This window comes from Rhamphochromis longiceps, linkage group LG23 (assembly GCF_057381845.1).
Source record: "Rhamphochromis longiceps isolate RC_006_pf linkage group LG23, R_longiceps_female_GT1.1, whole genome shotgun sequence".
NCBI lineage: Eukaryota > Metazoa > Chordata > Actinopteri > Cichliformes > Cichlidae > Rhamphochromis > Rhamphochromis longiceps.
In genome coordinates, this window is record NC_140578.1 from 15,538,808 (window position 1) to 15,562,617 (window position 23,810).

Below are 23,810 nucleotides of genomic sequence, written 5' to 3' on the forward strand. Positions count from 1 at the left end.
AATATTACACACTTGTGCCCCGGTCGCCATCCGGCAGTTGAAGACATTCGCTGCCTGTCGTCCTGCCTGTTCTGTGTGCGAGAGAACTCTCGCTCCTAGGATTTTTCCCACGGACACCCTCCCCCAACTCTGATTCTTCCCACGGTCTCAATCACAGCTTCCCAGGGCATTTCAGTTCCCGATTTCCTCGGCTTGAGTTATATTCTTGTTTCCTTGGTGGTTCCTGATCGTTTATGTTAAAGAAATAAATCTATACATAGTTCCCGCGAATTTCGTATTCGGCCCCATCTTTGCATGTGAACCTTAGTTCTTGACACTCTGGGTACTCTGGTTTACTCCAACAGTCCAAAGACAGGTAGTTAGTGGGGTCAGATTAATTGGTGATTTTAAATTACAGATAAGTGTGAATGTGAGTGCAAATGGTTGATTGTCTCTCTGTGTTAGCCCTGGGATAGACTTGGCGACTTGTCCAGGGTGTACCCTGCCTTTTGCCCTATAACATCTGGGATAGCCTCCAGCCCCCCCACGAACCTAATAAAGATAAGAGGATGGATGGAGTGACAACTGTAAAAGTTTTTATAAATCCATTAATTTTTTAGTTATCCAAACTCTAGACTTTGTTGAACACTCCAAAAAATGATCTTAAAATAATCACGGGAAGGATTCTCACATTAATAAATGGCTTTCTGTCAGCATTAAGTATTTTTGTGGGACTAACGTAATTTGCATGCGTTGGATCAACTTAAATAAATTATGTTGGATTCAACTACAGTAAATAATTTGATTCATCATTAATGTCAAAGGAGCTTGCAAAGAAAAGCATCTGGATTTCTTTAAGTTGCTTGAAGACGTTTCACCTCTCATCCGAGAAGCTTCTTCAGTTCTAAGGTCAAATGGTGGAGAGTCCCAGATTTAAACCTAGTGGGAGTGTCTCCCCACAGAGGGACAAAAGGACCCCCTGATGATCCTCTAATCGCCTGAGCCAAGGTGTGAAACTGGGTGTGGGTCCCAATCAGCCAGAGTTTCAGGTGAGCTCTTTGTGAAACCTGGCCCCACCTTATCATGCGAATTCCTGAGGTCAGATGGCCCAGGATGTGAGTGGGCGTTAAGGCGTCTGGGGTGGGAACTCAAAACTGGATTATAGATGGCAGACAGTTGGCGTCGTAAACCACCGCCTCTGTTCAAAGATGGTCGCTCACAGTGGACATAGATGGCTTCTTTCACTCCTCTTTCAAACCATCTGTCCTCTCTGTCCAAAATGTGAACATTGACATCCTCGAAAGAGTGACCTTTGTCCTTAAGATGCAGGTGGACTGCTGAGTCTTGTCCTGTCAGGACACTTACACTTACGCCTGTAGTGATGAAGTGCTTTGAGAGACTGGTCTGTCAGCACATCAGGGCCGGTCTGCCTCCCACTCTGGACCCCCACCAATTTGCCTACAGGACAAATCGTTCCACCGAGGACGCTATCACCATAGCGCTCCACACTGCGCTGAGTCACCTGGAGCACCGAGGAAGCTATGTGAGAATGCTCTTTCTGGACTTCAGCTCAGCATTCAATCATATCATCCCGGAGATCCTGGTCCAGAAACTGTCTCACCTGGGACTCTCCACCCCCATCTGCCTCTGGATCAAGGACTTCCTGACAAATAGACCACAGTCTGTCAGACTCGGCCCCCACCGGTCCAGCACCATCACACTCAGCACCGGGTCTCCACAAGGATGTGTTTTGAGTCCCCTCCTGTTTACGCTCTACACATCCGACTGCTCCCCTACCCATCTCTCAAACACCATCATAAAGTTCGCGGATGACACCACAGTGGTTGGACTCATCTCAAGGGGGGATGAGTCGGACTACAGAGATGAGGTCAACAGACTGACTGAGTGGTGTTCAGTTAACAACCTCCAACTGAACACCACGAAAACTAAAGAACTTATCTTGGACTTCAGGAAGGGCAGAGCAGACCCGGCCCCACTTTACATTCACGGGAGCTGTGTGGAGAGGGTACACTCCATGAGGTTTCTGGGCGTGCAGATATCTGATGACCTCTCCTGGACTGCAAATACTACAGCGGTGGTTAAAAAGGCCCAGCAGCGTCTCCACTTTCTGAGAGTGCTCAGGAGGAACAACCTGGAGGAGAGGCTGCTGGTGACATTTTACAGAGCCACCATAGAGAGCATCCTAACGTACGGCATAACAACATGGTATGCAGGGTGCTCAGCTGCAGACAGGAAAGAACTGCAGAGGGTCATCAACACAGCCCAGAAGATCACTGGCTGCTCTCTGCCCAGCCTGGAGGTCACTGCAAACTCTCGGTACCTCAGCAGAGCTGGCAATATCATCAAGGACCACTCTCACCCCAGCAACCAACTGTTTGAACTATTACCGTCAGGCCGACGGTACAGGTCACATAAAACCAGGACAAACAGATTCAGAGATAGCTTCTTTCCCAGAGCTATCACCGTAGTAAATAAGCACAAAAACAATTGAACCTATTCCATACCGTCACTGTCATTATATTATGCTGCTATTCTGTATATATTGTACATACTATTGTTTGAGTACTTACGATTGTTTTTTTGTACTTTTTATATTTTACATTTATATTTATTATTGAAACTTGCACCAAGGGAGTGGCACTCCAATTTCGTTGTACTCTGTACAATGACAATAAAGGCTATTCTATTCTATTCTATTCTAAATGTAATATTGGATTGGTTAGACTACGTACATGTGAGTTTTGTTTTGTCAAAAATGTCAAAATAACATGGCAATATGGACATTTTTTTCTATTATTATCTGTCTGTTTAATTCTATTAATTTTACTGGCTGCAGACAACTTGACATAAAGGAAATATCTCGAATAAAACAGAATACGATACAGTATTTTTAATGTCTAAAATAGATTTCAATATAGTTTACACAAAAGCACTAAGGACTATAGTATTGTATTTGAATGTCAAACTGTGGAACTGCAGACTTCAACTCCAAAAACTCAAACACATGCCACACTTCCATTAGTTAGTTTTTACTGACAGAGTTTTTAAGGTCACTGCTCTGATTACTGGCTTCAGACTCACCATCCAAATAAACAGCCTGAAATCAGATGCTTGGATTAGAAAACCAAACAGATACAGAGACACGCCAGGTGACAGTTAATAGTCCTGTTTACAGATACTGCTTATGAGAAACTGAGTACCATCTTCTATTAAAGAAGATTAAATGGTTTTTAGTCAACAATGAAGTCATCCCAGAATACGGGAACTGAATAGTTTAAGACAACCAATATGTTTAATCCTCTCTCGGGATTTGTTACAAATCCGAACAGCCTGAAAAACTAGGGTGCGGTCAGGATTGTGTCTGCTCTACAAACACACCATCACCTACTTACCCTTAGTTTAGGGTCACTTTAAAATCTGCAAGTTTTGAAAGAAAAGCACATTTCCTATTTCTTTATTTATGATGTAAAAAAATGACAAGTAAAATAAATACTTTGTGATTCTTAATGGATTATCTATGTAGGTGTACAGAGCCCCATTTTCAGCAGCCACCGTTCCCCGGCACATTATGTTACCTAATGCAAGTTTATCATGTTAAAAGGTGATCTCGGTAAAAGCCATTTCCCAATTATGTTATAAAATCTGTTCTGATGATTAAAGAAGCAATTTCGCTAGCTGAGAGGAGCATTAACCGACCCATTGTGGGTTAAATTATTAGCTCAAAGTAATCGCCAAGAAATAACGTACTTTTGAAACTTGCCACGCTATTTTATTAAAAAAAAAAAATCTATATACCTGTTTTCAGGGTGTGTGTCATCATGTCAAAACACTGCTGTCGAGACAGACGGTGAAGTTTGAACTACAGCAATGGAACTTTTGATTATTTTGGCAGGTGTTTACATGTTTGTGAGAAAGATTCAAAGAAAAGACCTGGAGTACCTATCCTCCACTATCTTGCCAGTATTTTTGAGTCTGGTATCCATGCTAAAAGTTGAGATTTCTCTGCCTGTGTTGACTCAGTTTGACTCTTTGTTTACATGAATGAAGTAAAGACCACAGAACAAACCTCATTCTTAAATCACTGGTTAAACTGAACAGAAATTCACTAGCTGGGCCAACGTCACCGTTTTAGTAGGTAAAGGTGAATGCTTGGACATGAACTGAGCTGCGGCTTGGGAAAGGCCTGGAAGGGGACTGACGACGGCTCCCAGGCCTGGCAGATCCCCATAGGAGTGAAGAAGTTAAAAAATTGAGAACAAGGAGGGAGGGTGGGACACGTAAACGAGAATGAACAGCTTGCAGAACTGGGGGAACCTATATACAGATGACATCCATAATGAGCGTGTTTGGTGGCCTGGTCCTGCTCCTGAAATTCCAATATATAATCTCCAATCCATGAGATAGCCAACGCACCTTTGTTGGCCATCTCACACAGCACACGCTAAATTCAGCACATACAAAGCACATACTGTAGCAGTATGTGCTTTCTACTGCCATCAAATGAGTCAAAGTCGCATTTGTGTGTAATTCATGGCCTGGAGATAATTCTTCAGAAAACTTGGACAAATGTTCTAATCTCACCGGATCAGGTCCAGGAGTGCATCTGCAGAACTCATGATGGGTTTGCTGCTGTCCTCAGAGTCCTCTTTTTGGGCTGCACCTCCTGGGTGGATGATGGAGACCATGATGATCCCCACGATCACAGCCACAAAGGTGGTCCACAGGTAATACGATACTGTGATCAGACCGAGGCGACTGGAACATTTTGCATCGAGAGCTGCCAGTCCCGACATCAAACTGAAAGAAAAAACAAGAAGTTTGGACTGAATGCATTTTAACCTTTCCACCTCTGAGTTACCTGGATTTGTATACTCGTTTCTAACACTGATTAAATATTCCACCAATCAAAATTGTAATGGTATGCAACATAACTTGCTCTTTCTTGCCACAAATAGTATATGTACATAGAACAAAAATGTTCTGTGAGGGTCCTGGATGATCGATGGTTCATTCATGGGTTTGAATTCACCATCTGGCTGTGACTTTCTGTGTGGAGTTAGCATGTCTGTGTGGGTTCTCTCCGGGTACTCTCCAGCTTCCTAACACAGCCCAGTCATTCAGTTGGTGGGGTCGCGTTAATTGGGGATTCTAATTTGCCCATAGATGTGACTGTGAGTGTGAATGTGGTCTGTGTCACTGTTTTAGCCCTTTGACAGACAGGGTGTGCCCTGCCCCTATGGTAGCTGGGTTCCATTCCCCCTGTGACCCTGAATTGGATAAGTGCAAGAAATTGGATGGATGGACCGATTGGTAAATTCAAAATAATACTCTGGTGTGGCATAGAGGTTATCAGATTGTGGCGCTGCTCAGGTGTTACTGAAGCCCAGGTTGCTTTGATTGCAACATTCAGTTTGTCTGTACTTTGTTGGGTTGGGTATTTTTTTATTATCTTCTTGGCAATAAACCACAGCTTGGCCAATCAAGCACAGCAATAACATCGTCAGTAAAGAATTTGGTAGTAGTTTTGGTGGCGTGGACAGGTCCTAAGTCCTGTGGAAAAGAAAATCAGCTGCTCCATAAATCTTCTCAGCAAATGGAAGCACAAAGTGCTCGAAAGTCTTCTTTTAAATATCTGAATTCATTTAGGACTTAATAAAATATAACTTTTCATGACAATCCTCTCAAGGCTGCAGTTATCCCTGTTGCTTGTGCACCTTTTCCTACCACACTTTTCTCTCCCACTAAGCTTTCTATTAATATACTTTCATATTGCATGCTGTGAACAGACAGACTTTTCAGATATTTCCTTCTGAACTAGGAGTACACAAGGTATTTATATTCCGAATATGAATTTATTCAAACTCCAAAGTTTTAGCAGCAGCACAAATTTTGTGTTTCATAAATGTTACCATTTTAGTTTTTAATTTATATTATTTTGTTACGTTTCTAAGAGTGAATAACAATAAAAAGCACTTCAGAAGTTTGAAAGCTATTATTGGTAAATACATAAAAATTAAGCTTTGGCAGTGGTGCCACTGGTAGTATTAAAAAAAATTCTAATATTTTTCTGTGACATTTTTTCCACGTTACATGCGAGTACATTTTGATCTAGTAACAACACGCAACACACAAAAAAAGTATTCGGACAGCAAAGAGCAAAGGACACATAGGAGAAGAGCATCAGGTGGTTGGATGGCTAGTTAAAACACTGGACTCAAATGCAGGAAGCTGTGGTTTGTTTCCCAGTTTCATTTCCCCTTAAAACAATGACGGAAGCTCCAAAAGCTACTGAATAGGACGGTGATCATTTTGACATATCCTACATACTGAATGTTCAAAGTAAATTCCTCAAAGTAAAAATGTTAGTTTCATCTGTGAAAGCAAACAAAAGAGAAATGCAATGAGACAAATCTTTAAAGAACCATCATCAAAACCAAAGATTAAACTACATACAAATTCTCAAAACAAGATTAATGAAGAAACGTTTTGTATTTCTCAGTAAATAAGAAAATAAATGGATGCTTTTAAAATGTATTTTTTCCATGCAAAATCTTATTCAGTGAGCTAGTTTTATGTTGAATAATAAACAGCATTTCCTTACATGGGATGTTTGTTAGTAATTTTACTGGTATATAAACAGATTCATGAGCAAAGCTCCAATAGAGATAAGTTTAGATAAGATGGAGCAGATGAAACAAACTGTAAAGATGTGCAGGCAGCACACTGACATTTTAAAAAAGGAGAATTTTTATGGACATGAGTCTAAAGAGGGCTTTTCTGTGGAGAGAAACAAAGTTTTCACTCTCAGTGGATAAAATAATGTACTTTTTTTCAAAACCACAGGCTTATCTCTGTGTTATGATAGTAAGATGGGCCCACTTCCAACACATAATTTTTCAACATGAAGGTTACTGGTGTGAAAGAGTGTGCTTTAACCCAAACCACAATGACTTTCTAAACCGACCAGACAGCTTTTAGCGTCCACATTCAAAAAGTGACAAGCTGGTGAAAACAAATCTAAAAAGGACATGACAAAAAAAGCAGTGAGGTTTATAAACCTGTGCTACTACCACCCCTCCAGACTTCTGACCTTGATCTTTGGTTTATATTTTAATAGTGGCTAATATTACGGAGCTAAGATAAAGAGAAGCAATAAGCAGGCACTGTGTGAGAACACATTGTGAGAGCTTTGGTGTTTATCCGGTCGTTAAGTGATGACGTGACGAATCCTACTTCCGGGTCTAAAGTAGTAGCGTTTAATATGGCTTTTGTGTTGTTAACATGTTTAATGTTATGTATTTTCTTCTATTTGATCTCAAAAAGCTCCTAAAACAGTCAGTGATCACTGTTGACCTCCCTCGGCTTTTATTACCGCTAATCATTTATTTAAGCTCAGTTTTTAAAACCTTAGGATGTAACTACAGCCCAGCCCATGCAGCAGTATATGAATGACTAACCTCGTATTGTGGATGGATTATCTCAGTTGTTCTCCTGGCTGAAGTTTGGTCCTTTTACAGCATCCTGCCATGTGATTACATTTGTTCCTGACCACCGAGAACACTCACGTTAACTTTTATCGAGTGGAAAAAAAGTTAGCTTGTTTATATTATGCTAACATAGCTGTGTCGCTAGCGGTCACGTAGCACATCATTATATACCAGCTAGCCAAACTTCAGTAACCCTACAAACGTCACTACTGTTTAGTTTTCTGTCTTCATTTATGTTGGAAGTGATAACAGAGCTGTACGTTTTAATTTGTTTCAAAAACCCCGCAGTCAGGACATGCTATATTGTATTTAGATAGAAGCTAGTGAGCTAACTTCCTGCTAACTTCTAACTCTGTTAAATGTCATAAATTCTGTTTTCATGGATGCCTGGATGGTAAACTCAATTGTTACACCTGGTAGAGCAGAACGCTGATCATTTTATTAAAGATGAAAGACTTTAGACAGTTTTTCAACTCTCAGTAATGCCATAGTGATCGTTTGATATATGGACCTGCAGCGGAGTTTAGACCCAGACACGGCTAAGGAGACTTAACGACCGGATACTCGATGAGCTAACAAAGAAACAGAGATGAACTGTTCAATCGATGGATCAAGCGCAAATGGAGCTAGGAATCAAAGGCAAACAATACTGTCAGTTTATTGTACTTGCAGTACAGGTAAGCAGCTGATCACATTATTTTTCTATTTTTTCTATTCACATGGACTTAAAATTAAGTACATATATCATTTTATTTTTATTTTATTTTAGATTCACATATTTTGTCAAACTTGATTCCAATGTCAATTATCCCAAACCAGCAGAATGTAAATGTATGTATGTCTTAATAACCGACTGAATACATTACTGGAAACTTTAGATATGCTAAGTTAAGTAGTGATTTGGGTCATTGTGTTAGAGCTGTACTGACGTGCAGGTACCTGGACACGACGAGTGGGAGAATCAGCATCTTCAGCATCCTCATTAGTAGCTCACCAGGAAACTGAAAGTACTTCACCTCCTGTCAGGGTAAGAGAAGAGAAATAATGGTCACGGGTAATTTTAGGAAGTCTATCACACAGATTTTTGAAAAGGACCTTATGTTACTTAAAAAGAAATAATGAACAGGAGCAGGGCATGACAGTGACACATAATGAATTACCTTTTGAAGAGTTTAGATGTCTGTTATAAAAAAAAATTCAGTTTCATGGACAGAAATGAGACTCTGACTATTTTCCTATTTTTCTTCTTTGCTAATAAATGGGTACATGTTTAATCTGCATTGTAAACACCTTCATCTCACCCTATCTCTTGCACTCTGTCACACCAACTCTCTGAATGTCATCCTTCACTACATGCTCTTTTACTGCTGCCTGGCAGCTCCATCTTCAGCCTTCTTCCTCTGCGTGTTCTCCAAACTGTCCTAGCCTTGTGTCTCCAATGTTGTCTCCAAGCACCTCAGCCTCAGCATTCCCTCCTTATGTTCTCCTTTCTAATCCTGTCCCTCCTGGTCACTCCCAGCATTCTTAACATCCACCATCATACAGGAAGAAAATGCACATCCAGCACAAGCCATTATAAAAAATGTGATGCTGAATTACACTTAAATATTGTAGATTTCCTAGTACAGAAAATCTTTTGATTCATCACTGTCCTTCCCACACCTCTGCCAGGTTGAGAAACAAAATATCACAAGACTTGCAGAAATAGAAAACAACATTTTTTTGTCCTTATGCTAAGTTTAACAAGCAAAATGGTATTTGAAATTTTGATTTTCACAACAGTAACAATGTGTGGAATTTGAGAAAAAGAGATCATTTCATCTAAAGGATAGATGTAACACCCTTAGATGAGGGCTGGTTGCAGCAGAATAACGGTGGCTCACAGTATCACGTAGCAACCTGTATTTAAAAGTGGTTTGTTTCTGTAAAATTGTAGCAATACATACTAAGTAACAAAACAGTATGTGCCTCAGAGCCCAAGCTTGGGCATCATTTAGAGACTCAAATCTCAAAAGATGGGAAACAAATCCAGCACTCACGGATCAAATGTTCTATTTTTGAATCCTCTCAAGGAGCAGGTGTATGCTGGTTGAAATTCACTCTACTTGGTGAAGCACGCTGACAATAAACACAAAGAATGAGAGAAAGAACATGGGAGCTTGTATGATGGAAAGATGGAGGTGAATTGGTGAAAGAGAAGCTGGAGAAAGTGTTAAGAGCCACCACATCATCTACAAGCTTATGTCAGTATAGAGAAAAGGGTTCTTCGGGTATTGTCTTTAGGTTCAGTAATTGGCTAAAAGAGGAGAGCGTAACAAATGCAATCATTTCATAGCAGTTGTAACTGAAAACCAAGATTTGAATATGTGAATATTTTCTCCCTTCTTTAGACTTTAACCCAGGTTTAGCAGCAGACCATATGAAGTCGACAGGTGGTCACTTGGCTCAAGTCATGCTATGCACAATTATAACCATACATGCACAGTACACCCATAAAATAATGTAGCCACAATTTTAAACAGTCTAAAAATACCTGTCTTAGATTGCAGAGGCAACCCATATGGAAAAGATATATATAAATCTTATAAAGTTTGTATCTGTCTTGTGTGAAACTTGTATGAAAAGCATACAAGCGTGAAAACAGATATAAGATCCCTTGAAAAATTATATAATGAAACTTGTATGTTTTGGATACTTACTAAAACAATATATGAAAGTAATGAGAAAGTGGCCACTTTCATGAGTCACATATAAGTTTTTACTATTTCTTTTCCATATGGGAAAGCAGGAAACAAAAAGGAGAAACATTTTTTCTGAAAGTGGATCAATGAACTCACCAGCTAATTGTGAACACAGAATCTCCTCAGCACATTTCTACTTGTTTCGCAGTTTTTCAGTACCTCCATGCTTTAAAAGTAGTTGCACAAACTGACGACTGAGGTATTTTTGGTTTCAAAGAGACATTAGAAGCAGTCTGACTGTTATTGGCCTATCCACTCTGTCTTCTTCTTTTACCAGGACTGCTACAGAAGCACTGAAAAACTTGCACAGCTATGACTTTTTACTAATATGGCTATTTAAGGTTTTCATTAACAAACTATATGAATTAATGCAACTTTTATTATTAATAGAATTCAGCTAAGGGGGCACAGATACTTTACTGGGTGGGCCTAACAACAACACTAATCATAACCTAATCATATTAAAGTATCCATAAAGAAATTCTGTACATTAATATTAACAGCTGTAGCAGAAAGCTAGCTCTCTTATTCATAAAACTGGCTCTGTGCCACAACTAGGCAAACTATAACCCTGGTAGCTCTGATGCTAGCGTTTAAAACCCAGCTAGCTGGAGCTACCATCACTGACATATCAAACATTTTGGACATTTACTGCAGTGCTGCTTCTTTTTTGTTTCAATTCAGTGGGCTACATACTGAACTTTAGAATTACAAACAAAGTATCAATCCTTATTGAAAATCGCTAACAATTTCTCCGTCATTGAGGAGGGAGTGCCACACAGTTAGTCATTTCTTTTTAATTCAGATTCATTCCTGACTGAATAAGTGGGAAAAAAATTAACAGGGTGAATTAACAAATTTTTAAAAGTGTTTAAAAAGCAAAAAAAGGCAATTGTGTTGCCAAGGCCGATTGACTTTGATGTTGACTTTAGCCTTGAGATGAAATTATGTCCCTGGCTGTCACAAAAGCAGTGATTTTGTAATTCCAGTTGGAACAAGGTAGGTGATGAGTATTTTATCAAGGTTGTAAATCCCACAAAGCCTCAGATCTTCTATTGCTTTCATTTGTATATACAGATTTTCCCCCCTAACTGGCAGTTTATTATAACATACTGGAACAACTGTAAGTTCATGACCTGCGATAAATTGAAAGCCTGTCGTGGGAGTACCAGGCTATCAATTTATCGCATGGATGGAAAATGTGATGTTAAAGTGGTCCAGAAAAAGAAAAATCTCACTGTTACCTTTCACTGGTGTTGCATTTCTTTGATGTTTACATGAGAAGTTGTTAAGCATTAAACAGAGATTTGTTAAATCAGATGGAAAAAAACAGCTGCAGCAGAGCGGGCTTACACATATGGACAGTGTATTAACATGGATGACATACCAGCTTTTGACCTACAACAGCTTACATTTCCCTGCTTTTCACTGCATATGTTCAGATTTCATTTTATTCAGAAATTACCCCAGTTGGTCAATAGAAAACGGTCAATAGAAAACATGTAGTCGCTTTCTTGTTTGACCTTTGTTGTCCTCTATTTTTTGAATTTGGATTTCCTTGTTGATTGTAGCCTCCTTTGTGTTTCTCCATGTTCAGTCATGTATTAGTTTTGCTTCTGTGTTTTGTTGCTTCCAGATTTATTTTGTAAGTCTTCTGTCTCTTGTGCTTTCCCTTTATTTTCACTTAAGCAGGCCTTTCATTTCAGCTCTGCATTGTTGCCCCATGTCTCAACTCTACCAAATTTACTTTCTGCATGTTCTCTAGATGAATACAGGACTACCTATATAAATTTAGCTTGGTTTTTGGTGTTTTTTTTGTTTTTTTTAAACCTGTACTGTAATGGACCCATCACAGGAGATTTCTCTGACATGTTTCTTAATGATTACAAAGAATGCACTTACAAAAACAATACACTGGAAAGCAATAAGATCATGTTTGTTTTGTATTTTTATAAGATTTAATATCATTCATTCATTCAATTCAGAAAATGCCCAACTCATCATAGTGCTGCACAGTGATGGCAACAAGAAAGATCAAAAGAAACATTTAACCTATTATTAAACTTAATTGGCTCAAAATGTAAAAGAACCCACCCACCACTTCAATCACACCCTGGATCTTGTTCTGACATGTGACATAGGAACTGAACATTTATGCAGTGTTCCCTGAAAACCCTCTTTTGTCTGATTACTTCTTAATAACACTTAAATTTACAATAATGGATTACTCAATAGTGGGTAATACATTTCATTACTGTAGACGTCTTTCTGAAAGCGCAGTAATTACATTTAAGCATATTTTTCCTCCACTTATTGTGTCAACACAGTGCAGAGCTGCTACTCCCACAGAGGTCGATTATCTTGTTAATGGTGTCACATCGACATTGTGCATGACTCTGGATACTGTGGCGCTTCTGAAAAAGAAAGCCTCAAATCACAAGTACTTGACTTCCTGGTATAACTCTCTAATGTGCACCTTATAGCAGATAACCCAAAAGTTAGAGAGAAAATGGTATCTCATTAATTTAGAAGATCTTCATTTAACCTGGAAAAATAGTTTATTGCTCTATATAAAAGCCCTCCTAAAATGACATCTTACTTTTCATTAGTGAAGAAAATAAGAGCAACCCCAGTTTTCTTTTCAACACTGTAGCCAGAATCAGTCTGCTGAGCCAAACTTTCCTTGAACCTTAACTAGTAATGAGCTCACAAGTTTCTTCACAAATAAAAATATAACCAATAGAGAAAAAATTATTCATAACCATCTCATGCATCATTACATGCAGATACTTTCAATAACAGTACGACTGATGAGTCGTACTGTTTTATCTCAAAGATAGAAAGAGTAGTTTTAAACTTAAGTGTCTAATCAAAGACACTTATATTTCAAAAAAAGCATTTTTTAAAAATCTTTCACAAATCACAAAATCAACACCTACTGTGAAAGTGGAGTTCAACTGACTATTACTCAGTTTTATGGAAAGAAATCCCTTCTGATTGACTTTAAGAAACTCCCAAAGCAACATCACTGGTGTGTAAAGTAGACCTTGTTGTTCATTCCTCTCACAGACTCTATTACTCAATAGAGACTGGCGTAGGTGGAAGGAATATTTCAACAGAAAAAGAGGTGAGAGTCATGGCTAAGCACAGAGAGGTAAATCTAATATGCAAGTTTTGGGGAGTTTGTCGGCAGATCCTGTGGGGTTTTGTGTGTTTGTGAGTCCACCAGGCTTAACACTGGCCTCTGTCCAGTGCAACAGCGGACAGCTGTTCTCTATCAGCTGTGCTGTTTCCATCCCATGCAGCCAGAGCGCATATCTCCAAAATGAAACTGGCAGTGGATCAGTTGCTTGACAAAGCTTCTTTCCTCCCAAGTGGTCTCTACGGGCGCAGTGCAGTTTCAAAGCTCTGAACCAGGATCATACAATTTAAAATATAATTACACTTCATGCACCAGAATATAAAGATCAATTGAATATGTGCTACACAAGACCTTACATAAAAGTATTTATGTTTTTTACGTTTTCTTTATTCTCTTCTCATCCCATCATAAATAGAGGGTGGTTTTATCTTGTGTTAAATTAATTGGTTAATGCCCTTTATTAATAATGAAGGTGTTATAACGTTTTCAAATACTAAAAACGAGATGAACAAGGTGTATCGTTTATTTATTTTAATGTGATTGAGGCTTCAATTTTGAAGTTAGAAAATACAAATGGTAATTGAAAAAAGTGAGTCCTTAGAGGTGCTGTGCTGGATTCAGAACCACCGGATGTATTATTAGAGCATGAGCACCACAGAGTTTACTGTGTATAATCTGGATTTCTTTTGGCTTTTAAGCTCTGTCTGTTAGATTGTCAATACTTCCACCTTTGTTTTGTTCGCCCAGTGTTTACTCTGTGTATAATAATCCTCTTTTCCCTTTGTCAAAGCTTCTGTTATGTTCCTGTGAAGTCTTATGTTGCTTGCTCCTGTTTCTAAAAATAATAATTTGATATAATAGAAAAATAATAATAATATAATATAAAAATATGTTTATTCTAAATAATAAATAATAATTCATGAATTCAAATAAATATCAATTTTTAATAACATGACACCTAATCACATATGAACATGAATTAAAGGCCCTTTAAGTTTATGTAAGTCCATCCATCCATCTATCCAAATGACAACCGCCAGGTCAGTTAAATGTGAATGGTATATTGTAGCCATTAAACAAATAATTAAGTTCAGGTACAAATAGAGGGGTTGGCTTAGAAAAAGTGCATAAAACTCAATTTGTGGGTGTGACAATAGCTGACAAAATTTGCTGGAAATGTCACATGTGAAAAATCTGTTACTGTTCTCTACCTTATTTAGACTACTGTGTGGAGATGGGCTTATTTTTATTGTATTTGTATTTATTTGTTCAAAATCGACTTGTCTGTCTGTCCATCCATTCATTATCCTCCACTTATCTGAAATCGTGTGTGCAGGACCTTGTGGAGCTCCTTTTGTGAGAGAGACTGTTGACGTGGACAAACAATCTCTGTAATCAATAAATTATGTAAACCAGCCAAACATGATTTCCTCAATCAGCAATGCTTTTCAGTGTGGTGATTACACATTTTTATTACAGGCACAATATCTGTAATCACAGCGTAGACAATTTTCTTCCCTGCAAAACTTCAGTTTACTATTTTACTTTTATGTTTTTTTGTTTTTACATTTTTTTGTATAGCTTTAGTCTTTTAATTCATTCTCACTACTCTCAGCCTAACATTCAGCCACATATTTTCTTTAGGAGTTGGTAGAGACCAGAAACAGTTAAACAATAATTTGTTTCTTTCAATGTGTAAAAATGCAGCTCTTTGTTTACGAGGTATCCATATAAAATGAAAGGTTGCAAGCGTTCAGTTGTGAAGACTCCTTGCCAATAGCAATCATGGTCTTTTGTGTTGATTGTTGGATGTTATACATTTAGTCACTCACAAAAAAATCTAGAAGAGCTGTGGCGGTGCACATTTTCACAGATAGGCTGAAAACAGGGCAGTGACCCCAAGCAAACAGATGTGGTGGCTTTAAAAACAGTCGGTGTCCTGAGCTAATCCCACTAGAAATTGGTGGGATGATACAAGGAGAGCATTTTACAGGAATTATTTATACAGGGAGGCAAATTGACAGGAATACACAGGCTCCAGTACAGCGCTGCAGTGATCTGAGCCCCTAGATCCCCTGGCAATATGATTGTGTTTGTGAGTTAGCCTTGGTCCAGACTTATCACCACCTAATTCCCTAATCATGATCAGACCCAAAGATACAAAGTTATTTATATTAAAAGCATTCAAAAAGCAACACAACTTGATATCTAACCAACCAAATTAAACACACACCATATTAATGTCTCATTTGAGTAAAACAGCACTTCTTTAGTAATTTGGGGAACAGGGGTACAAGTCGAACTCAAAAATATAACTTAGATCAAGCGCCTCTTTGCAAACATTATTAGATAAGAGTTTGAGTAGAGAATAATAATTCTGAGAGTCAGTCTTAATGAGCTATAAATACCATTAGCCAGATTGAAATTCATCATAGTTGTTTGTTAAAGGAATTAATTTGTTTCTTTTAAAAAATATTTGGAGGAATAAAGGTCTGAAAATATTTTAAACTGTCCAAAATACAACTAGTAAAAAGAGAAATGAATGGCGCTGGCATGGAAGTGTAATATTGTTTTCCAGGGATAACAGAGGGAGTTCACTGAGGGGGGTTATTGCTGAAAGAGGACAGGAGTCAAGCTATCTGAGTATAGTGTGGAAGTGCAGCTGAATCCCATATCACAGCATTTATGAATTTATAAAGATAAATATCAATATATTGTTCACTTTGTTTTTGTTGTTGTTCTATACTTTATCGCTGCTTTTAGCATCTGAGGTATGTCGCAAAATCCACACTGCTGTGCTGTCTGAGTCATCCATCATGCTGTGTCCCAACCTCTAAATGCAACTTCATTATGCTATTCATACTATTCACTGGTCATAGACTCTCCTGCTGCTGATTTGCAACTGTGGGCTTGCTCTTTATTGTTTTGATCTTGATATGGTGTCATTGCTTATCATTTTGTTAAACCAACCTAGTCATTTTCAGTAAAGTATCTTACCGCATTGATTGCACACAAAAATGTGGTCCCTGCACTTTTTGTATGAGATTAAACAGTTTCTGTTTGGTGTGTGGAACTGAGGAGAGAAGTGCTACACAGTGGGGTGTTTCTTTAAAGAGGCTTTAAAAATACCTTAAGATGAGCACTGAAAAAATCTGATTTCTTAAACATTCCATCTCTCTTTGTACTTCATGCTAACCTTCCCTCTGCAACACTTTGGATCAGCTGGAGGTTTTTCAAAGAACTAAAGGGACATTCTTATAATAAAATTTTAAATTAGTCCAACTTTGAGGCAATAATTATATGGACTACAGATGTGTCATAAATAAAAAGGTGAGTAACAAAAAGAAAAAAACAAACAAACAGAAGAAAACCGTTACCATAAGAAAGTCACTGTGATGTCACCTTTAGAATGGAAAACTCAATGATTTATTCTTTACTTCTATATGTTTTCATAGGTAAACTGGGAGTTCATACAGTACATGCAGACAGTGTGTAGCAATTGATTAGCAGTAGTTAACTATATATATTTAATTCCCTTATTTGAGTTGTATGAAGCAGCATTAGCTTCTAGCTGGCAGACCAACTGCTGTGGAAAGTTGCTGACGTCACTCTATGTGACACAAATTGCTGCAGTTTTATGACTTCAAGGACCAAAAAGGAAAAATCTTCCTTTTTCTTTTTTTGTTTCTGACATTCCTGCATTGTGAGTTATGTTCAGTAAACAGTCTGGCTGCAGAAGTCCATTCATCCATTTTAAAATGCTCATCTGGATGTAGATCGCACAGGCAGTGGTCTTAGCCAAAACCTCCCTCTCCATGCTTACCTCTTCCAGCACTTCTGAGGACAGACTGAGGGATTCCCAAACCAGTGGAGAGATGCAATTTCTCCAGCATCCTGTGTCTGAGCCTAGCCTCAACTAAGAGGCGTCCAGGAGGCACGCTCATCAGATGCCTGAATTAACTCCACTGGCTCTCTTCGATCAGAAGCAATGGCCCCACTCTAAGCCCTCCTGAATAACCAAGTTCCTGACCCCATAATGCTTTTGGTCTCTACCCACAACTCATACCAACAGTTTTTCATTAAAAAACAAAACAAAACAATAAAAATAAAACTGTAACTCTGAGAGAGGATGCACCTCACACCCAAGACACTGAGCAGAGAGCAAAACTAGAGAACTGTTTTTGGAAAGACACATTTTCATAAATAATTCAAGCTTCCTTGAAATATTAATGAAGGTCAAGGATTTTCCATTCAGAATAACTGTATTGTTACTAAACACAATTGCATTGTTAGTTTAATTTTCACCTTGTAAGGCTGTGTGTGTAACCGTGTGTGTGTGTCTGTGTTTGTGCACGATCAAAATGTCCGTTACTGTATATATGAGTTTTTTCTCATATTTTGTCACAAAACATAAAAGGTGTTGACATGAATAAAGGTTTTTGCAGATGTGTGTTCGGTGACCCATTGATATGTAATAATGTCATAGTTACTGCAGTTTTTTTTTTCTTTTACTTCAGATCGAACTTTTTTTTCTTTTTAAATTTTGGCTTAGCAACAAAATTGGCAGTTGCTTGCTTGATTGATTCTTGTAAATGTTGTTCCAGTCTTATTTATACTGTGCAAAGTGCAAAGTTAGTCTCTTATTATTTTAAAAGCAAAAACTGTCTAAGTTGTCACAAAAAAGAAAATGCTGCAAAGGTGTGGTGAACAAGAGGCGTCCAGCATGCTAAGAAGCTAAAAATGCCAGTACACTATCCATCAACTTATGAAAGTCATGTTTTGCACAGAGTTGATGAATGTAGGGATGGTGTCAGGGGGGAGGTGTACAGACAGTGGACTGAGGGTCTGCAGGGCGAAGTGGATGCATTATGATAGCTAAAGCGCTTTTCTGTTAAGCAGAGAGAGCTTAGTTTGCTGTGTAAGAGCAGGATTAGCACTTGCATACGACCAGCAGAGAAGGTCTGTTGCAGCTCTGCTCATCTTGCACTCAGGCATTAAGGGTCAATGTGCGTATGCCTGCATGTGTGTGTGCGTGTGCAGTGAACTGGGCAGTACAATTTGACAAGGTTCACCAACCAAGTGTGACACAATGAAGCATTAGAGTACAATAAACAGCATCACTGAGAAAAGTTCGTTATAGTTATATATACCAAACATGTTGCTTATGTTTTGTAATACAGCTATGTTGCATACATATATATATATATATATATATATATATATATATATATATATATATATATATATATATATGTCAGTGGCTTCTATCTCCTCCTTTGGCCAGCCTATTACCCCCAGCAGGGTACCTGATCACGGGCAGGGCGTACGTGTTGATGGCCCGGATCTTGTTCTTACCATTCAGCTGACTCCTCAGGACTTGCCTGACCCTCTGCAGGTACTTGGTGGTTGCAGCTTTTCTAGCGGTCTCTTCATGGTTCCCATTCGCCTGCGGGATCCCCAGGTACTTGTAACTGTCCTCTATGTCTGCAATGTTGCCTTCTGGTAGTTCAATCCCCTCAGTTCTGACTACCTTCCCTCTCTTTGTTACCATCCGACTACACTTCTCCAGTCTGAACGACATTTCAATGTCATTGCTGTATAGCCTGGTAGTGTGGATCAGTGAATCGATGTCTCGTTCACTCTTGGCATACAGCTTGATGTCATCCATGTACAGGAGGTGGCTGACAACTGCTCCGTTCCGTAGTCGGTATCCATAGCCAGCCTTGTTAATGATCTCACTGAGGGGGTTCAGGCCTATGCAGAACAGCAGTGGGGACAGAGCATCTCCTTGGTAGATCCCGCACTTGATGGTGACTTGTGCTATGGGCTTGGAGTTGGCCTCTAGTGTTGTACGCCACATCCCTATTGAGTTCCTGATGAAGGCTCTTAGGGTCCCATTGATCTTGTACAATTCTAGGCATTCCAGTATCCAGCTGTGGGGCATTAAGTCATAGGCCTTCTTGTAATCAATCCAGGCAGTGCACAGGTTGGTCAGTCTGGTCTTGCAGTCTCGGCTGACTGTTCTGTCTACCAGTAGCTGGTGTTTTGCGCCTCTGGTATTCTTGCCAATTCCTTTCTGTGTCCCGCTCATGTATTGACCCATGTGCCTGTTCATCTTAGCCGATATGATGCCTGACAGGAGCTTCCATGTAGTACTGAGGCAGGTTATTGGTCGGTAGTTGGAGGGGACCGGTCCCTTCTTGGGGTCCTTGGGGATCAGGACCGTCCGACCTTCGGTTAGCCATTCTGGGTGTCTCTCGTTAACTAGCAGCTGGTTCATTTGTGCTGCCAGACGCTCGTGGAGTGCAGTCAGCTTCTTTAGCCAGTAGGCGTGAACCATGTCGGGCCCTGGTGCTGTCCAACTCTTCATACTGGAGACCCTTTCTTGGATATCTGCCACTGTGATGGTTACTGGACCCTGTTCAGGGAGGTCGCTGTGGTCTGCCCTCAGATCCACTAGCCACTGAGCATTGCCGTTATGGGTTGCATCCTTCTCCCATATGCCCTTCCAGTATTGCTCCGTCTCCAGCCTTGGTGGTGCTGTTCTCTTATTGTTCCCTTGCCACTGAGAGTACACCTTTGCTGGTTCTGTGGAGAACAGCTGGTTTATTCTCCTGCCTTCTATCTCTCTGGTGTACCTCCTCAAGCGGCTGGCCAAGGCTGTGAGTCTTTGCTTGGCAGTTTCCAAGGCCTCAGGTATGGACAGCTTGCTGTATTTCTTATGCACCTTCTTTGTCGCACCTTTCTGCAACTCCGTTAGTTGGCTAACCTCCCTCCGTGCTACTTTGATCTTGTCCTCTAGCCTCCTTCTCCATGGAGGGTACTGCCCCTTGTGGCTGTTCAACTTGTAGCCAAGCATCTCACTGATCACTGCTGCCGTATTGTAGATCAGCTTGTTAGTGTCGGTAATCGTGGTTGTAGGTATTGTCCGTAGTGCTGCATTAACATCATCTAGCAGACCTTCTGAGGGTACTTCACGTAATCTTGGTAACCGGCTACGGGGGATCCAGGTTTCAAGCTTGGCCATGATCCTATTTTTCAGGTCAGTTCCTCTCGCACTCAACGGTCCTTCTCCTATCGCACTTGGGGCTATGTACCCAATCTTGGGTGGGGGCGATGATATCTCCCCCCTGACCTGGCGTCCTGACTCCTCCTTGCCGTAGCATTTGTGTTGTACCTCGTCAATCTCTAGCTGTGAGAGCAGTCCCTTCTTGCTGTGAGAGCAGTCCCTTCTTCAGCACCCTGAGGCTGTACGCTAAGCGGAAGGAAGGGGGCCGGGGACTGGTGAGTGTCAGCACCACAGTCCAGGATGAGACAAGGAACATCCAAGAATACATTGGGAAGATGGCCCCAACTGACCGAGTGCTCAGTGAATACCTCAGGCAGCAGAAACCCAAGAAAGAGGAGGGAGACGAGGAACCATCATGGAAGGACAGGCCCCTGCACGGTATGTACCACCGGCAGATAGAGGAGGTGGCTGATATCCAGAAATCCTACCAGTGGCTGGACAAAGCTGGACTGAAAGACAGCACAGAGGCACTAATCATGGCAGCACAAGAACAAGCTCTGAGCACAAGATCCATAGAGGCTGGGGTCTATCACACCAGGCAAGACCCCAGGTGCAGGCTGTGTAAAGATGCCCCAGAGACAATCCAGCACATAACAGCAGGGTGCAAGATGCTAGCAGGCAAGGCATACATGGAACGCCATAACCAAGTGGCCGGCATAGTGTACAGGAACATCTGTGCCGAGTATAACCTGGAAGTCCCGAGGTCAAAATGGGAGATGCCCCCAAGGGTGGTGGAGAATGACCGAGCTAAGATCCTGTGGGACTTCCAGATACAGACGGACAAAATGGTGGTGGCTAACCAACCGGACATAGTGGTGGTAGACAAACAGAAGAAGACGGCCGTAGTGATCGATGTAGCGGTTCCGAATGACAGCAATATCAGGAAGAAGGAACACGAGAAGCTGGAGAAATACCAAGGGCTCAGAGAAGAGCTCGAGAGGATGTGGAGGGTGAAGGTAACGGTGGTCCCCGTGGTAATCGGAGCACTAGGTGCGGTGACTCCCAAGCTAGGCGAGTGGCTCCAGCAGATCCCGGGAACAACATCGGAGATCTCTGTCCAGAAGAGCGCAGTCCTGGGAACAGCTAAGATACTGCGCAGGACCCTCAAGCTCCCAGGCCTCTGGTAGAGGACCCGAGCTTGAAGGATAAACCGCCCGCAGGGGCGTGCTGGGTGTTTTTATATATATATATATATACACTCAACAAAAATATAAATGCAACACTTTTGTTACTGCTCCCATTCCCCATGGGATGGACGTAGAGACCTAAAATTCATTCCAGATACACAATATAACCATCCCTCCCAAACAGTGGTCACAAATCAGTCCAAATGTGTGGTAGTGGGCACATCTGCTATATTGAGATAATCCATCCCACCTCACAGGTGTGCCACATCAGGATGCTGATCTGACATCATGAGTAGTGCACAGGTGTACCTCAGACTGCCCACAACAAAAGGCCACCCTGGAATGTGCAGTTTTGTCTCACAGCAAAATGCCACAGATGCCACAAGCAATGAGGGAGCGTGCAATTGGCATGCTGACAGCAGGAATGTCAACCAGATCTGTCGCCCGTGCATTGAATGTTCATTTCTCAACCATAAGCCGTCTCCACAGGCGTTTCAGAGAATATGGCAGCACATCCAACCGGCCTCACAACCGCAGACCTCGTGTAACCACACCAGCCCAGGACCTCCACATCCAGCAGGTTCACCTCCAAGATCGTCTGAGACCAGCCACCCAGACAGCTGCTGGAACAATTGGTTTGCACAACCAAACAATTTCTGCACAAACTGTCAGAAACCGTCTCAGGGACGCTCAACTGCATGCCCGTCGTCCTCATCGGGGTCTTGACCTGACTCCAGCTCGTCGCCGTAACAGACTTGTGTGGGAAAATGCTCACATTCGATGGCGTCTGGCACGTTGGAGAGGTGTGCGCTTCACAGATGAATCATGGTTCACATTGTTCAGGGCAGATGGCAGCTGGGAATGTCCCAGTTCTTGCATGGCCAGCATACTCACCGGACATGTCACCCATTGAGCATGTTCGGGATGTGCTTGACCGGCGTATACGACAGCGTGTACCAGTTCCCACGAATATCCAACAACCTCGCACAGCCATTGAAGTGGAGTGGACCAACATTCCACAGGCCACAATTGACAATCTGATAGACTCCATACGACGATGTGTTGCACTGCATGAGGCAAATGGTGGTCACACCAGATACTGACCGGTTCTGGGTCCCCAGACCCCCAATAGCGCAAAAAACTGCACATTCCAGGGTGGCCTTTTGTTGTGGGCAGTCTGAGGTACACCTGTGCACTACTCATGATGTCAGATCAGCATCCTGATGTGGCACACCTGTGAGGTGGGATGGATTATCTCAATATAGCAGATGTGCCCACTACCACACATTTGGACTGATTTGTGACCACTGTTTGGGAGGGATGGTTATATTGTGTATCTGGAATGAATTTTAGGTCTCTACGTCCATCCCATGGGGAATGGGAGCAGTAACAAAAGTGTTGCGTTTATATTTTTGTTGAGTGTATATATATATATATATGTATATGGGATTGGAAAAGTTACTTTACAAAATGTGAGCTGTGAGTTTGAAAGCTGTAGGTTCTGGAAGCTTCAAAGAGAGGCATTATTGGTGGGATAACTGAAAATATAGGTTCCAGAACTTGTAAAGCTTTCTGCCAAGAAATGATATTATTTCCACAGCTTATGTCATCATGTCAGACCTGCTGAACATTATTTCTTATTTAATAGAACTGTTATCTCTGGCGCCAAAGGACATCTTATGTCATGGTGCTTGTACCATAATGGACTCCTTGTATTTCTAATACCTCAGTTTCCCTTCAGTGCTTCCCTGTCTGCTTCCCTGCTTGTTTTTCCTTCACTTTTTCCCCAGTTTTATTTCAAAAATTCAAAAATCTTATTGCTGTCATCAGTTTCACCTGCTCCGTTTAGTTCTGCTCTTTGTTTAGTCCTGTTTCTCTCTCATTCTGTCTGTTTGTCTTATTTACACTTCACTCTTCCTTTTGTTTACCCTCACCCTCTGGACCAGCACTTTCAGTTGCAAAGTGATTGCACAGGTTGCCTAGTGGGAGGCGACTTGAAGGCTTGCAAATAGTTACAATTTATAATTTAATTTGTTGCACTTGCAGAAAGATAACCAACATATTGCAACCAATCAGAATTAGTCTTTCCTACAGAACACAATGTGATGTTCTTTATTGTGAGGGGTTTTTTTTATCCGTATGTAGAGGGTAACAGATTTGCAGTAGACTTGCAACAGATTTATCACACTTAATCAGACAAAGGAGTGCATGTAATTGCCTGCCTAACTCCATTCAAACACAAAT

General features: G+C 40.7%; 1 protein-coding gene across 1 annotated transcript in view; it reads right to left on the bottom strand.

The window, feature by feature from the left end:
- The window catches only part of slc1a7b (solute carrier family 1 member 7b), a 48,960-nt gene that overhangs the window by 19,312 nt on the left and 5,838 nt on the right, over positions 1 to 23,810 (bottom strand). The window contains exons 2-3 of the mRNA XM_085397671.1: positions 8,427 to 8,506; positions 4,582 to 4,797 (exon numbers count right to left, since the gene is read on the bottom strand). Of these exons, the coding sequence (XP_085253797.1) occupies positions 4,582 to 4,797; positions 8,427 to 8,506 (296 nt within the window). The remainder of the gene's footprint in view (positions 1 to 4,581; positions 4,798 to 8,426; positions 8,507 to 23,810) is intronic.